Genomic DNA, 16209 nt, shown 5'->3' with positions numbered 1-16209 from the left:
AGAGAGGGAGAGAGAGAAACAGAGACAAAGATATGAGAGATGGAGAGAGAAAAAGAGAGAAATTAGAAAGTTAGCAGCCAAACCATCTTCGGAAGAGCCAACAGCTGCCCCCCTCTCCCTCACCCTCCCTCCCCACGCTCCCCCTCTCCCTATTTCTCTCCCTCCTCCTCTCTCACCCGCTCTATTTCTCTCCCTCTCCGCTGCAGTCCGGAGATCACACTCTATTTCTAGCCCTGCACCAGAGAGAGTCAACAACAGCACCCGGTACATGTGGCCTATCACCCTATTTACCCTGGATGAGGCTCAACCCACCAGTCATACACATACCATGGAACACCAACCTGACACACACACTTACACACACACACACACACACACACATCCGTACCAACCATAGGAAATATCACAGGGAAACAACAAGAAAGAGATATCACCTCACCAACTAAACCTTACAACCTGCAAAAGTAGACATGTTAACCATTTCCTTAAAAACAAAATTGGTCAGCAGATGAAAGGACAGGTTTTATGGTAATACCATAATAACATGGTAATATCAAAACAGGATATCAATTTGTGTTTCATGATATAGATGTTTTCATCTCAAATTATGGTCTCAAACAAACATTAATACACATTATACATTTCATTGTTCAAGAGTAATTTTCATACATACCCACCACAAACATTATCACTGTTATCAACACCATGAGACTACAGAGTGAGTTAGTGGTTATTGTTACTACTACAGTGTGGCCCACTATAACCAACGTACTATTCAGTGTTAAAATGGAAGCTACATTAGTGTGTGAAGAAGAAGAACCAGAACCCACCACCAGTTAGACTAGAGAATCCTACTAGGAAAGCAAAGGGGCCGGTCAGACAGGCATTCATTCCGTCCCTTTGCTTTGCATCCAGAGGGAGAGAAAGTGAGACCACCACCACCAGACCAGACGGAGTAGTTTAATATGGGTGAAGGAGGATGGAGGAGGACGACAGGGGGGAGATTCCCTGGACCGGAGAGTGGCTCCACCAGGGGGGCCACCACCACCACCTCCCTTCCTACCTGACTGATGCAATGCCTGGCTCAGGCATGGGACCACCGCGGCGGGTATAGCCACGTGAACTCTGGTCGTCAGGGCTGCTGGTTTAGATCCACCTGGAACTGAGCTGGCCTGGCCCTGGCTGGACCGTGCTGCACTATCCAGGCCACCGTGGGTGCCATGGGGTTGGGGCATGGAACCCGCGATGCGCTGCTTCATCTCCGAAGACAACAGACGGCCTTTGTGCATCCACTCCTGCATCTTGTTGACGGTGACTCCATGGGGCTTGGCAGAGCCTCCCCGGTCCCATGCGCTCATCTCTCCATCTCGCCTGCTGTTACCACCCTGCTGGGTGTCTGCGTTGTCGGACGACCCAGTGAGGCTGTTGACCGAGCCACTACTCTCGTTCAACTTGAAGTCTTCACCGGTGTCTTGAAGCAGGTCGTCGCTGCTCGTGCCACCATCGTAGCTGGCCTGTTTCTCAAACGGGTCAGAGGCTCCAACAGCCTGTGGCCTACTTGCTATATCCCCATTCTCACAGGCCCCAACAACAGCAGGGCTTTGGGAACCGAGGGCCTGGACGCAGGGCGCATTGTGCGCACCACTGCTGTATTTGATAGCTCTGTCACTAGTGGAACGCATTAAGGGAGGCCCAATCCTGCTAGCAGATAGATTCACGAGGCTCTTGCTAATGAAATGATTTTTGAGACTTGGATCCCCACGGTTTTCACTCAGCAGGCACAACAGGATGGAGTCTGTGTCAGACACCTGTTGTACACTGTGCTCTCCCGACGACCAAGCATCACTGTCCACGTGCTTGATGGACAACCGTGAGCACATGCTGTCCCGAGAGTGACTGGAGGAACTTGCCTGATCTATAAAACCGTTGACACTGACCTGACCATCAAAACTAATATCATGCATGGTGTTTATAAGAAGGTAATACGCCTCTTTCAACTGGCTCCGTAGTCTGTCTGTCTCCTGCGCACTGTCGCTGATGACTTGCCCTTTTGGAACATCTTTTCCCGACTCTATGGCTTCTATTTTATCAGAGCTTTTTCTATCATTTGGACCTAATGACTCAGATACATAAAAGGGAAGAATTACATTATCATAATAATCATCATCCTCGCAATCTAGAGAGTAGTGTCGGAGTGTTCCTTCTCTTGCGCATATGAAATGGGAGGCCACGTTAACGTCGCATATCTCCAATTCAGTGGGGAAAAATGTCGGGCTCTGCAAATGGGTCACCCTAATGTTGTCCCCTGTAAATTCAGGCGAGCTCCCGTAACTCTCTATGTTTCTAATCACAATGTTTTCCTCGGTGTAATTACTGTCCGGATGATGCGCACACGGGATACCCGGCGGACACATTTGCGTCCCGTTAGTTGTAACATTTGTTTTCAATATTTGGTTGTGGCCAGGATACACGTTTGCCGTAACCTTTAAATCAATTATAGACCTCTGCCCGTTGTCTGCCTTGTAGTTGTACACAGTTTGATGGCAGGAGTCGTCTGGCTGCCCGTGGCTTACTCGAGTCTTTAGATCTTTGTCAAAGCAGACATTTGTTCCATTCTCTGAAGCAGGATAGTGGCCATTTGTCATTTTAACTACCCCATCTGGCCTTCTGTGGTATATAATGTGATTATTAGGACTATTGCTCCCAAACCCTATTGAATCCCCTGCGCTATACTGTCGCGGAATGGGGACAAAGTGTTTTCTCTGTTCGTGCGGTCTCCCTATGTGCCCTTGTTGTAATTGTCCAGAGAAGTAGCCGGGCCCTTGTTTATGGATTCTGATCATCTCGTCTCTATCGTTCCCCTCGTACTGAGTTGCTCTTTGAAGTGAGACCCCCAAGAGTTCCTCATTTACTCGACCCCTAATCCCGGAGCACCCGCTACCCTGATTGTCCCCTGGCCCCCGGCTAGTGTTTATGTGCATGTTAGCTGAAGCCTCGTACTGCTGGGGAAACTCACTCGTCTCAACAACTCCTACCGTGCTCTGCTCCTGATCTAATCCAACCTTGTTTACTACAATGCCGTTAACGTAACTATCGTTACCTCTCATGATGTTGTCTGTCAGACAATGCACCTCTGCGAACATTACTACTGGACGAGTTTGGCCGTCTGGGTTTTGAGAAACTTTTCCTTTACCTGCTCTGCCCCCATTAGTCGCAGCGCCGTATCCACCAGCCGGCGTCCCTTTCTTAGATTTCTTCCCCCGAAGTTTTGCTAATAAATTCCTCCGCAGAGGATCAGCCATTCCTTCCTTTCCACCGGTGTTTCTCCAGTTTCAGCACACGCTCTCAGATGGGTAGAGATCGAGTTTGAGCACCCTTTCTGCGGACAAAACTCGCCGGGCGTGCAGAGTTCTCCCCATTCTCCTCTGTCACGTCAAAACTGTCCACCTCGGCCTCACTGACTGGCTTTAGCTAGTTAGCTCACTTGCTCAACTGCGCCTCTCTCTCTTCTCTCTCCGCTCTCCGGCCCCTTCCTCTCTGCGCGCTCCAACCCCCTTCCTCTCTGCGCTTGCTGTTCAAATATTTGGAATATTTTCTGGCGGGGGTGATAGGCGCATTGCGCAAACTCGTACGCAAGCAGTATAATATTTAGCTGCCTGCTACATTGTAGAACTTCACGACAATATGTTAAGAATTTGTCAACATATGGCTGCGTTTACACAGGCAGCCCAATTCTGATATTTCTTTCTCACTATTTGGTCTTTTGACCAAACAGATCAGCTCTGAAAAAGAGCTTGTGCTGTGAAAAGATCTGATGTGATTGGTCAAAAGACCAATTAGTGGAAAAAATATCAGAATTGGGCTGCCTTTGTAAACGCAGCCTAGTATGCCACTGATACAACATGTGCCATTGTATCCTAGAGGCAACATGTGACAGATTAGTAAATCACTGGTTACATTCCAGTGAAGCTATAAACGCATGAATAAATCCCCACTGAGTCCATATAGGTCTAGTCAAAAAAGGCCTAATAATAATAATAATACATAATAATATTAAGTAATAAGCCAGTCCAGAATCTATAACAATTTATACCTATAATGTTTTAAACTGTGATAAGTGTTTATTAGCAACATGTTTGTCAATCTCAAGATCTTTTCTTGACATTTTCTATTAAGGTATCTTTACGTTTACTCAAGTATGACAATAAAGTACTTTTTCCACCAAAGCACAGAGAAGGATGATGGAATTAACTGTCTACAATGTAGCCTATTGTGTGCCTGCATCAATCAACTGTAAAACAATTGATTTCTTATGGAGTTCTCCTCATTTATGCCTTACAGTTTCTGTATTATCTTTCTATATTACATATATTTGTATGTTACTACCTGTACTTACACAGCAGATACAATGTATTTACACAAGTTAACATTCTCCTTTAGTCTGGAATAAGACCTATGTGAGGTTGCCAGGATTTGATTCGATTTTTTATTTAACCTTTATTTAACTAGGCAAGTCAGTTAAGAACAAATTCTTATTTACAAGGTCGGCCTACCCCGGACAAACCCTAACCTGGACGACGCTGGTCTAATTGTGCGCCGCCCTATGGAATTCCTTCTTTCTAAGTGAAAATCTTTTTTCACATTCAAATCCCAGTCCTGACATGTTTAATGAAAGTACAGGACCATGAGCAGTAAATAGCCTCTGATCAGGCTTTAAATCAGCACCTTCACTGGTAGATAGCTGTGAAGCATTTCAGCAGAGAGACACACATCTGTCTTCTGCCTGCCGCAGAGGGAAACATGTTGGACAGAGTGTCCATACAGATAAATAGGATAAAATTATTTTTTGTCTGCGCTACAGACAGCTATATTGGTCTGCTAATATATATACATATTCATTTTGAAAAAATATGCTGAATTTTCAGGAGAGAGGGAGTGAGAGAAAGAGAGGGCATTTTACTCTGTATGCAGACCACCACAACATCAACTGTGCACAACTATTTCGATTTTTCAGGGGGTGCTGCAGGATCCTCAGCACCCCTACTTCTATATGCAAGTAGCCCTGAACAAAGTCTGGATAATCATGCTGGGTGTGTAAGGAACCATTCAGGAGACATCTTCTCCCCAGTATGACTCAATATTTAGAGGAATAACAACACAGTCTCTCTATCCTTTCTATGTTAAAGAGGATTTCACATCATGCTAACATCAGCCAAAAACCTCATCCAAAACCCACTTGACCACAGGCAAAAGGGTCCGATTTTTAGGCGCTCCAGTTCCTCTTGTAGAATGTTAGCTCAAAACTATTGTGGAGCTCCTGCACCTAAATATAACCAGTACTGGCACCCAAAATGAGTACCGGCACCAATTTCAGTCCAAGTCAGGCACTGCTTACATTTGTATATGATCATATACACTGAGTATACAAAACATTAGGAACACGTTCCTAATATTGAGTTGCACCTACCCCCTTTTGCCCTCGGGAACAGCCTCAATTCGTCAGGGCATGGACTACAAGGTGTCGAAAGCGTTCCACAGGAATGCTGGCCCATGTTGAATCCAATGTGCTTCCCACAGTTGTGTCAAGTTGGTTGGATGTCCTTTGGGTGGTGGACCATTCTTGATACACACGGGAAACTGTTGAGCCTGAAAAATATAGCTGCAGTTCTTGACACAAACCGGTTCGCCTGGCACCTACTACCATACCCCGTTAAAAGTCACTTCAATCAGTGTAGATGAGGACAGGTTCAAGAAGGATTTTTAAGCCTTGAGACAATTGAGACATGGATTGTGTATGTGTGACTTTCAGAGGGTGAATGGGCAAAACAAAAGATTTAAGTGGATTTAACAAGTGACATCAATAAGGGATCATAGCTTTCACCTGGAATCACCTGGTCAGTCTATGTCATAGAAAGAACAGGTGTTCTTAATGTTTTGTACACTCAGTGTATATCTATCTATTATGCATGGGAATACTTTGGAACAGATTTCCAAAATTAAAATTACTTGGAGCTGATTTGCTGGTGTTTTACAGTCTTTTCTGTTCAACAATAAAAACATTTTAAAAAATCCCTCGCGGGACATATTCGGTCTGTGGGCTTCCAGTTGGGGAATCCTGCTTTAGGGGAATAAAACAGAGTACAATGTCTGGAATGATCACGTGCACCCCCAAGTAAAACACTATGATAAGCATCTGTTATTGCTGCAGAGCCATGTAGACCTGTCACCTTTGCGTGCCTCACTGATGGATTAGACCTTGTCTGGGCAGCTATTTACTCTTCTTTTTTGTTTAAAAGCTGCACTGTTGGTTATGGCTTGTAAGTAAGCATTTCACTGTAAGGCGTTGTATTTGGAGCATGTGTGTTGTATTACCTGTTGTATTTGAAGCATGTGACAAATAAACTTTGATTTGATTTCATATTTACAGGTCAAAGCCTACAGGCAGGCACAGAGACGAGGGAGAGATGGGGAGGGAGAGAGTGACAGAGGGAGAGAGAGAGATGGGGGAGGAGAGAGAGTGGTAGAGAGAGAGGGAGGTAGGGAAAGAGGGGGGAGAGAGCGACAGAGAGAGAGGGAAAGAGAGAGAGAGAGAAAGAGAGGTAATTTTATTCTATATGCAGACCACCACAACAACAACTGTGCATAACTTATGGCACACGGCACAAGTGAACATGTTTGTATGTGAAAGATGTCTCATTGCACAACTACTTGCAACATGGAAAGCAGGAGCCTGGAAATGGGACCATGGGTTATTACCATAATCAGGTTCAGGTTATTACTATTGCTAAACAGTTAAAAAAAACATTTTTGCACATTTATTACAAATAAAAAACAGAAATACCTTATTTATATAAGTATTCAGATATTTTGCTATGAGACTACATTTTTTTCAGGTGCATCCCGCTTCCATTGATTATCCTTGAGATGTTTCTACAACTTGATCGGAGTCCACCTGCGGTAAATTAAATTAATTGGCATGATTTGGAAAGGCACACATCTGTCTATATAAGGTCCCACAGTTGACAGTGCATGTCAGAGCAAAAACAAAGCCATGAGGTCAAAGGAATTGTCCGGAGAGCTCCGAGACAGGATTGTGTCGAGGCACAGATCTGGGGAAGGGTACCAAAACATTTCTGCAGCATTGAAGGTCCCCAAGAACACAGTGACCCACATTATTTTTAAATGGAAGAAGTTTGGAACCACCAAGACTCTTCCTAGAGCTGGCCATCAGGGCCAAACTGAGCAATCGGGGGAGAAAGGCCTTGGTCAGGGAGGTGACCAAGAACACGATGGTCACTCTGATAGAGCTCTAGAGTTCCTCTGTGGAGATGGGATAACCTTCTGGAAGGACAACCATCTCTGCAGCACTCCACCAATTAGGCCGTGATGGTAGAGTGGCTAGACGGAAGCCACTCCTCAGTAAAAGGCACACTTGCAGTTTGCCAAAAGGCACCTAAAGACTCAGACCATGAAATGCATGATTCTCTGGTCTGATGAAACTAAGATTGAACTCTTTGGCCTGAATACCAAGCGTCACGTCTGGAGGAAACCTGGCACCATCTCTACCGTGAAGCATGGTGGTGGCAGCATCATGCTGTGGGGATGTTTTTCAGCATCAGGGACTGGTAGACTAGTCAGGATCGAGGCAAAGATGATCAAGGCAAAGTACAGAGAGATCCTTGGGGCGAAGGTTCACCTTCCAACAGGACAGCTAAGCATACAGCCAAGACAATGCAGGAGTGGCTTTGGGACAAGTCTCTGAATGTCTTTGAGTGGCCCAGCTAGAGTCCGTACTTGAACCTGATCGAACATCTCTGGAGAGACCTGAAAATAGCTGTGCAGCAACGCTCCCCATCCAACCTGACAGAGCTTAAGATGATCTGCAGAGAAGAATGGGATAAACTCCCCAAATACAGGTGTGCCAAGCTTGTAGTGTCATACCCAAGAAATCTCAATGCTGTAATTGCTGCCAAAGGTGCTTCAACAAAGTACTGAGTAAAGGGTCTGAATACTGTGATATTTCTGGGGGTATTTTAAATATGTTTTTGCTTTGTCATTATGGTGTATTGTGTGTAGATTGATGAGGAAAAAAATACAATTGAATGAATTTTAGAATGAAGCAGTAACGTAACAAAATGTGGAAAAAGTCAAGGGGTCTGAATACTTTCCGAATGCACTGTACTCTTATAATCTCCACCAGAAGAGGATGTTTCTTCCTAGGTTCCTGCCTTCCTAAGGAGTTTTTCCAAGCCACAGTGCTTTTACATCTGCACTGCTTGCTCTTACGGGTTTTAGGCTGGGTTTCTGTATTAGCACTTTGTGACATCCGCTGATGTAAAATGGGCTTTATAAATACATTTGATTGATTGATATAGGCAACATGTTTATACTAGTAAAAGAGGATAGCTACTTAAACAACTATGAACAATAATCACAGAAGTGAGCAGTGGATGACTCAAATGATCTGAAATAGTGAAGAGAGAAATACAGTGTTACTACTGTGTAATAGATCTGTATAATACAACATTACAGGATAACTACTGAAGGCTATCATAGATTAACCTATAAAACACAGACATGTCAGTTTAGTTTTACTTCCTAAAGCATAACATTGTCAGTGAAGTCACATGGCAAAGCAACATTCCTTACATTCTCTAGTAGAATGCTAGTATCTTAGTAACATTAAAGTTGTGCAACAACCAGCGTTGCCAAGTAGTGAGAGCATCTTAGCCTGTTCCAAGTGCCGTGTACATGTAAGAGCACATTGCAATTTACTCTGCAAGCTTTTTCTACAACTCCCTGATACAGCATGGAAAGAACAAAGAACGGGACATTTCTTTTTCTTTTTTCAATCACTCGCTTTTCGTCTTTGAGATGGCAAAGCAGAACATCTGCTTGGCTAGCCCCCATTGAGGCCAGCCTGGTCAGGGAGTGTGTGTTTGTGTGTGTTGGATAGAGGGCTTTGCAGCTGTTGGAGCGCTTGTCCTGATGGCTGACCATTGTTCCCAGTCTCTTCCCCTAGCTTATTTTACGGGCCTTTCCTTTTCTCAGTGTGCACCGCAACTAAATGTATGTCCATGACACTGAGTCTTTCTCTGGGTATAAATTAGACTGGATCCCTAACTGTCAGAACTGCAGCGTTGCCAAGGGCCTCCTTTATGATCGAGAGTCACTATTCTTTTCGCATGCTTTCCGCTGTATCCTCTCGCTATCTGGAATGATGAGAAGACCATGAAAACACAAAACCAAAATTGTATGTCTTCAGTTGAGAACACAGTTGTTAAATGTTCTATTCTCTTTTCAAAATGTCAGGGAAAATACTGTAGCAGTCAAACTGACAGTTTATTGTGATATTGTCCCAAAAGTGAACATTTTTTATTTGTTTATACATTGAAATGAAGACATTAATCTGTACTCCAACCACTGCCAAACAATATGTTGACATCACAACATCACAACTCCTTCCCTAAAATCTTGCCACAGCTTTATTAGTAGTACACACTTTTAAGCATCTAGACAACACACTCACCAACAAATTGACACACCCAGACCAGGGCAGTGTTATCTCTAAGCCTCCAATCCAGTGCATGTGTTTGCTACTTGACCTGCTCCGGCCACTTAAGCCTCTTGATGCAGGACAAGACCTGGACAGAGATGTAGAGATATACATCTCTCCTATTAGCCTACTGCTGTCCAGGCTGGCTATCAGGCTATCGCTCAGGCTACCGCTAGCCGCTTAGGGCATGGCTGGGCTCAGTGGGTTGGGGCTAGCCCTTCTGCCCTGCTTTTCCTTCTGCTTGGCTTTATCAACAGACAGCCACTGACATGTTTATCATCACAGTCAGACTTTTTGTCTCCTGTCTACCTCTTTGCTACTGTTCACCATTCATCACCAATCTCTCCTCTCTGGGTCTGGCTCCACTTTACTGCCATGCATCATTGATCTCAGGCCTGTCCAGGTTCTGTTAAGTGACTGGGGCCATGGCCTGTGTGTGTGTGTCTGTCTTTCCTCTATAATATCACTCCCAATACCACTCACCGAAATGCCCTGGTCTACTATACACTCAGTGCACAAAGCATGAGGAACACTTGTTCTTTCCATGACATAGACTGACCGGGTGAATCCAGGTCAAAGCTCTGATCTCTTATTGATGTCACCTGTTAAATCCACTCCAATCAGTGTAGATTAAGGGGAGGAAACCGGTTCAAGGAGGGTTTTTAAGCCTTGAGACAATTGAGACATGAATTGTGTATGTGTGTGCCATTCAGAGGGTGAATGGGCAAGACAAAATATTTAAATGCCTTTGAATGGGTCTGGTAATAGGTGCCAGGCGCACTGGTTTGTGTCAAGAACTGCAACGCTACTGGATTTTTCATGCTCAATAGTTTCCCGTGTTTATCAAGAATGGTTCACCACCCAAAGGACATCCAGCCAACTTGACACAACTGTGGGAAGCATTGGAGTCAACATGGGCCAGCATCCCTGTGGAATGCTTTCGAGACCTTTGTAAAGTCCATGCCCGACAAATTGAGGCTGTTGACTCAATATTAGAAAGATTTTCTTATTGTTTTGTACCCTCAGTGTATGTTTATAACACTACCTGTAAATAAATGTAATGATTATGTTGTGTTGCCTAAAAGACACACACACACATCTCAATAACACACGTCTGATGTACATCTGCAACAGCAACGTGTTGCCTTACGTTCAGTGGTGTAAAGTAACTAAGTAAAAATAGTTTGAAGGACTACTTAAGTCGTTCTTTGGGTTATCTGTACTTTACTACTTATATTTTTTACAACTTTTACTTTTACTCCACTACATTCCTAAAGATTTACTTTTTAGTCCCATACATTTGCCCTGACACCCAAAAGTACTTGTTACATTTTGAATGCTTAGCAGAACAGGAAAACGGTCCAATTCATGTACTTATCAAGAAAACATGTGGTCATCCCTACTGCCGCTGATCTGGCGGACTCACTAAACACAAATGCTTTATTTGTAAATGAAATAAGTGTGCCTTTTATCCCTAACTTAAAAAAACAAGAAAATCGTGCCGTCTGGTTTGCTTAATCCTTTGTCAAGATAATACATCCACCTGACAGATGTGGCATATCAAGAATCTGATTAAACAGCATGATCATTACAAAGGTGCACCTTATGCTGGTGACAATAAAAGGCCACTCTAAAATGTGCAGTTTTGTCACACAACACAATGCCACAGATGTCTCAAGTTTTGAGGGAGCGTGCAATTGGCATGCTGACTGCAGGAATGTCCACCAGAGCTGTTGCCAGAGAATTTAATGTTAATTTCTCTACCCTAAGCCGCCTCCATCATTTTCTATTAAGGTATCTTTCGTTTTACTCAAGTATGACAATAAAGTACTTTTTCCACCACTGAGTAAAAGCACAGAGAAGGTTGAATAAATAAGCTGTAATGTCTACAAAGTAGCCTATTGCGTGCCTGCATCAATCAACAGTAAAACAATTGATTTCTTATGGAGTTCTCGTCATTTATGCCTTACAATTTCTGTATTTTCTTTCTATATTACATATATTTGTATGTTACTACCTGTACTTACACAGCAGATACAATTGATTTACACAAGTTAATATTCCCCTTTAACCAGTATTTATGCATTAGTTTATGTGTCGGGGGGCTAGGGTCAGTTTGTTATATCTGGAGTACTTCTCCTGTCTTATCCGGTGTCCTGTGTGAATTTAAGTATGCTCTCTCTAATTCTCTCTTTCTTTCTCTCTCTCGGAGGACCTGAGCCCTAGGACCATGCCTCAGGACTACCTGGCATGATGACTCCTTGCAGTCCCCAGTCCACCTGGCCGTGCTGCTGCTCCAGTTTCAACTGTTCAACTGCCTGCGGCTATGGAACCCTGAACTGTTCACCGGACGTGCTACGTGTCCCAGACCTGCTGTTTTCAACTCTCTAGAGACCGCAGCAGCGGTAGAGATACTCTTAATGGTCGGCTATGAAAAGCCAACTGACATTTACTCCTGAGGTGCTGACTTGCTGCACCCTTGACAACTACTGTGATTATTATTATTTGACCATGCTGGTCATTTATGAACATTTGAACATCTTGGCCATGTTCTGTTATAATCTCCACCCGACACAGCCAGAAGAGGACTGGCCACCCCTCATAGCCTGGTTCCTCTCTAGGTTTCTTCCTAGGTTTTGGCCTTTCTAGGGAGTTTTTCCTAGCCACCGTGCTTCTACACCTGCATTGCTTGCTGTTTGGGGGTTTAGGCTGGGTTTCTGTACAGCACTTTGAGATATCAGCTGATGTAAGAAGGGCTATATAAATACATTTGATTTGATTTGATTAGTCTGGAATAAGACCTATGTGAGGTTGCCAGGATTTGGGGCCTTTTTCTACCACTGCTTATGTTGCCTTACATTAAACATTTAATGACAGATTTAAGAAAGGATTCGTCCCTACTAGCTGTTATTCCGTGTTTTCCACTGTGCAACATCTGTTTGTCAGTATGGGCCGGCCGGTGGTGTGAAAAGTAACTTCTAAGAAACATCTGCCTGTGGGAAGAGAGAGACAACCCCAGGGCACGTCTCTCAGCACCCAACAGACTGGGTTTAAATACTATTCGTCATCTTTCAAATACTTTGTGCGCTTGCGCTTGCCTGTCTGGAATTGTCAGATGGGCGGTGTTTGCAGGTTTTGGAGTATTCTATTGGCCAGGCAAGCTCAATCAAGCACAGATAATGTAATTGAAATTTCAAATAGTATTTGAACCCAGGTCTGCGCCTCTACACAGCACCCACCACCTAGCATTCCCAGTGAGCCTTGGTGACAGCCTGACAGCCCTTTTTCCTGGCACTTAGCAGTCCTCAGTGTGTAAATACAGACCACCACACAGCTCACCAGCAGTTAGATAATAGCCGTGGCCAGAGTCATGGGATGATATTACAAGTGGATGTTATACTGTACCATCATAATTTGGGTTTGATACTGCAACTAGCACATTATGAAAAAAATGTCTTCATTAACTTCTTATGGCTGCAGGGGCAGTATTGAGTAGCTTGGATGAAAGGTGCACAGAGGTGCTCAGAGTAAACAGCCTGCTCCTCAGTCATAGTTGCTAATATATGCATATTATTATTAGTATTGGATAGAAAACACTCTGAAGTTTCTAAAACTGTTTGAATTGTGTCTGTGAGTATAACAGAACTCATATGGCAGGCAAAAACCTGAGAAAAAATCCAAACAGGAAGTGGAAATTCTGAGGCTGGTAGATTTTCAAACAAGCTCCCATTGAAATCACAGCGAGATATGGATGAGTTTTCACTTCCTACGGCTTCCACTCGATGTCAACAGTCTGTAGAACTTTGTCTGATGACTCTCCTGTAAAGGGGGGCCGGATGAGAGGAGAATTAGTCAGGTCTGCCATGAGGTGACCATACTTTGACCATGCGTGTTCACATGAGAGGGTGCTCCGTTCCATCGCTCATCTGAAGTCAATGTAATTCTCCGGTTGGAACGTTATTAAAGATTTATGTTAAAAACAGTCTAAAGATTGATTCAATACATAGTTTGACATGTTTCTACGGACTGTTACGGAACTTTTTGACATTTCGTCAGGTTTTAGTGAACGCGCTTCCCTGACGTTGGATTTTTATACCAAACACGCAACAAAAAATAGCTATTTGGACATAAATGATGGACATTACCGAAAAAACCGAACATTTCTTGTGGAAGTGGGAGTCCTGGGAGTGCATTCCGACGAAGATCAGCAAAGGTAAGTGAAGATTTATAATGCTTTTTAGGAGTTTTGTTGACTGCACAATTTTGGAGGGTAACTGTATGGCTTGCTTTTGTGGCTGAACGCTGTTTTCAGATTATTGAATATTGTGTTTTGCCGTAAAGCTTTTTGAAATCTGACACAGCGGTTGCATTAAGAACAAGTGTATCTTTAATTCTATGTAAAACATGTATCTTTCATCAAAGTTTATGATGAGTATTTCTGTTATTTGACGTATTTCTGAACATGGCGCCAATGTAAACAGAGGTTTTTGGATATAAATATGAACTTAATCGAACAAGACATATATGTATTGTGTAATACGAAGTCCTATGAGTGTCATCTGATGAAGATCATCAAAGGTTAGTGATGAATTTTATCTCTATTTGTGCTTTTTGTGACTCCTCTCTTTGGCAGGAAAAATGGCAGAATATTTCTTTGAGTTGGTGGTGACCTAACATAATCGTTTGTGGTGCTTTCGCAGAAAAGCCTATTTGAAATCGGACACTTTGGTGGGATTAACAACAAGATTACCTTTAAAATGGTATAAGACACATGTATGTTTGAGAAATTTTAATAATGAGATTTCTGTTGTTTGAATTTGGCGACCTGCACTTTCACTGGCTGTTGTCATATCGATCCCGTTACCGGGATTGCAGCCATAAGAAGTTTTAACTACAGTTGAAGTCGGAAGTTTACATACACCTTAACCGAATACATTTAAACTCAGTTTTTCACAATTCCTGACATTTAATCATGGTAAAACTTCCCTGTCTTAGGTCAGTTAGGATCACCACTATATTTTAAGAATGTGAAATGTCAGAATAATAGTAGAGAATGATTTAATTTCAGCTTTTATTTCTTTCATCACATTCCCAGTGGGTCACAAGTTTACATACACTCAATTAGTATTTGGTTGCATTGTCTTTAAATTGTTTAACTTGGGTCAAACGTTTCAGGTAGCCTTCCACAAGCTTCCCACAATAATTTGGGTGAATTTTGGCCCATTCCTCCTGACAGATCTGGTGAAACTGAGTCCGGTTTGTATTTCTCCTTGCTCGCACACGCTTTTTCAGTTCTGCCCACAAATTTTCGATGGGATTGGGGTCAGGGCTTTGTGATGGCCACTCCAAAACCTTGACTTTGTTGTCCTTAAGCCATTTTACCACAACTTTGGAAGTATGCTTGGGGTCATTGTCCATTTGGAAGACCCATTTGCGACCAAGCTTCAACTTCCTGACTGATGTCTTGAGATGTTGTTTCAATATATCCACATAATTTTCCATCCTCATGATGCCATCCATTTTGTGAAGTGCACCAGTCCATCCTGTAGCAAAGCACCCCCACAACATGATGCTGCCACCCCTATACTTCACGGTTGGGATGGTGTTCTTCGGCTTGCAGCCTCCCCCTTTTTCCTCCATACATAATGATGGTCATTATGACCAAACAGTTCTATTTTTGTTTCATCAGACCAGAGGACATTTCTCCAAAAAGTTCGATCTTTGTCCCCATGTGCAGTTGCAAACCATAGTCTGGCTTTTTTATGGCGGTTTTGGAGCAGTGGCTTCTTCCTTGTTGAGCGGCCTTTCAAGTTATGTCGATATACGACTCGTTTTACTGTAGATATAGATACTTTTGTACCTGTTTCTTCCAGCATCCTCACAAGGTCCTTTGCTGTTGTTCTGAGATTGATTTGCACTTTTTGCACCAAAGTACGTTCATCTCTAGGAGACAGAACGTGTCTCCTTCCTGAGAGGTATGATGGCTGCGTGGTCCCATGGTGTTTATACTTGCGTACTATTGTTTGTACAGATGAACGTGGTACCTTCAGGCGTTTGGAAATTGCTCCCAAGGATGAACCAGACTTGTGGAGGTCTACAATCTTTTTCTGAGGTCTTGGCTGATGTCTTTTGATTTTCCCATGATGTCAAGCAAAGAGGACTGAGTTGGAAGGTAGGCCTTGAAATACATCCACAGGCACACCTCCAATTGACTCAAATTATGTCAATTAGCCTATCAGAAGCTTCTAAAGCCATGACATCATTTTCTGGAATTTTCCAAGCTGTTTAAAGGCACAGTCAACTTAGTGTATGTAAACTTCTGACCCACTGGAATTGTGATACACTGAATTATAAGTGAAATAATCTATCTGTAAACAATTGTTGGAAAAATTACTTGTGTCATGCACAAAGTAGATGTCCAAACCAAATTGCCAAAACTATAGTTTGTTAACAAGAAATTTGTGGAGTGGTTGAAAAACGAGTTTAATGACTCCAATCTAAGTGTTTGTAAACTTCCGACTTTAACTGTATGTCCATTTCACAGGTACAGTTTCACTGGAAATGAGTAGTTAAGGATTTTTAAGAGCAAAGCAGTAGCAGCCAGAGCTATGGATTAAAGAGGTCTTGTCCCAGAGTGCACTCTGTTTGTCATG

General features: G+C 43.1%; 1 protein-coding gene across 3 annotated transcripts in view; it reads right to left on the bottom strand.

The window, feature by feature from the left end:
• LOC129810772 (rho GTPase-activating protein SYDE2-like) overlaps positions 1-3645 on the bottom strand; it is a 100970-nt gene extending 97325 nt beyond the window's left edge. Inside the window, exon 1 of one of the 3 annotated variants that reach the window (XM_055861636.1) lies at positions 1064-3645. In XM_055861636.1, coding sequence (XP_055717611.1) covers positions 1064-3302 — 2239 coding nt within the window. In that variant the 5' untranslated portion in view covers positions 3303-3645. The remainder of the gene's footprint in view (positions 1-1063) is intronic. The other 2 variants (XM_055861635.1, XM_055861637.1) reach the window with 2 other exon arrangements.
• Between the last annotated feature and the right edge of the window lie 12564 nt (positions 3646-16209).

Source organism: Salvelinus fontinalis, chromosome 14 (genome assembly GCF_029448725.1).
Source record: "Salvelinus fontinalis isolate EN_2023a chromosome 14, ASM2944872v1, whole genome shotgun sequence".
NCBI lineage: Eukaryota > Metazoa > Chordata > Actinopteri > Salmoniformes > Salmonidae > Salvelinus > Salvelinus fontinalis.
The sequence above is the reverse complement of the archived record's forward strand: the minus strand, read 5'-3'. Positions and strand labels throughout refer to the sequence as shown.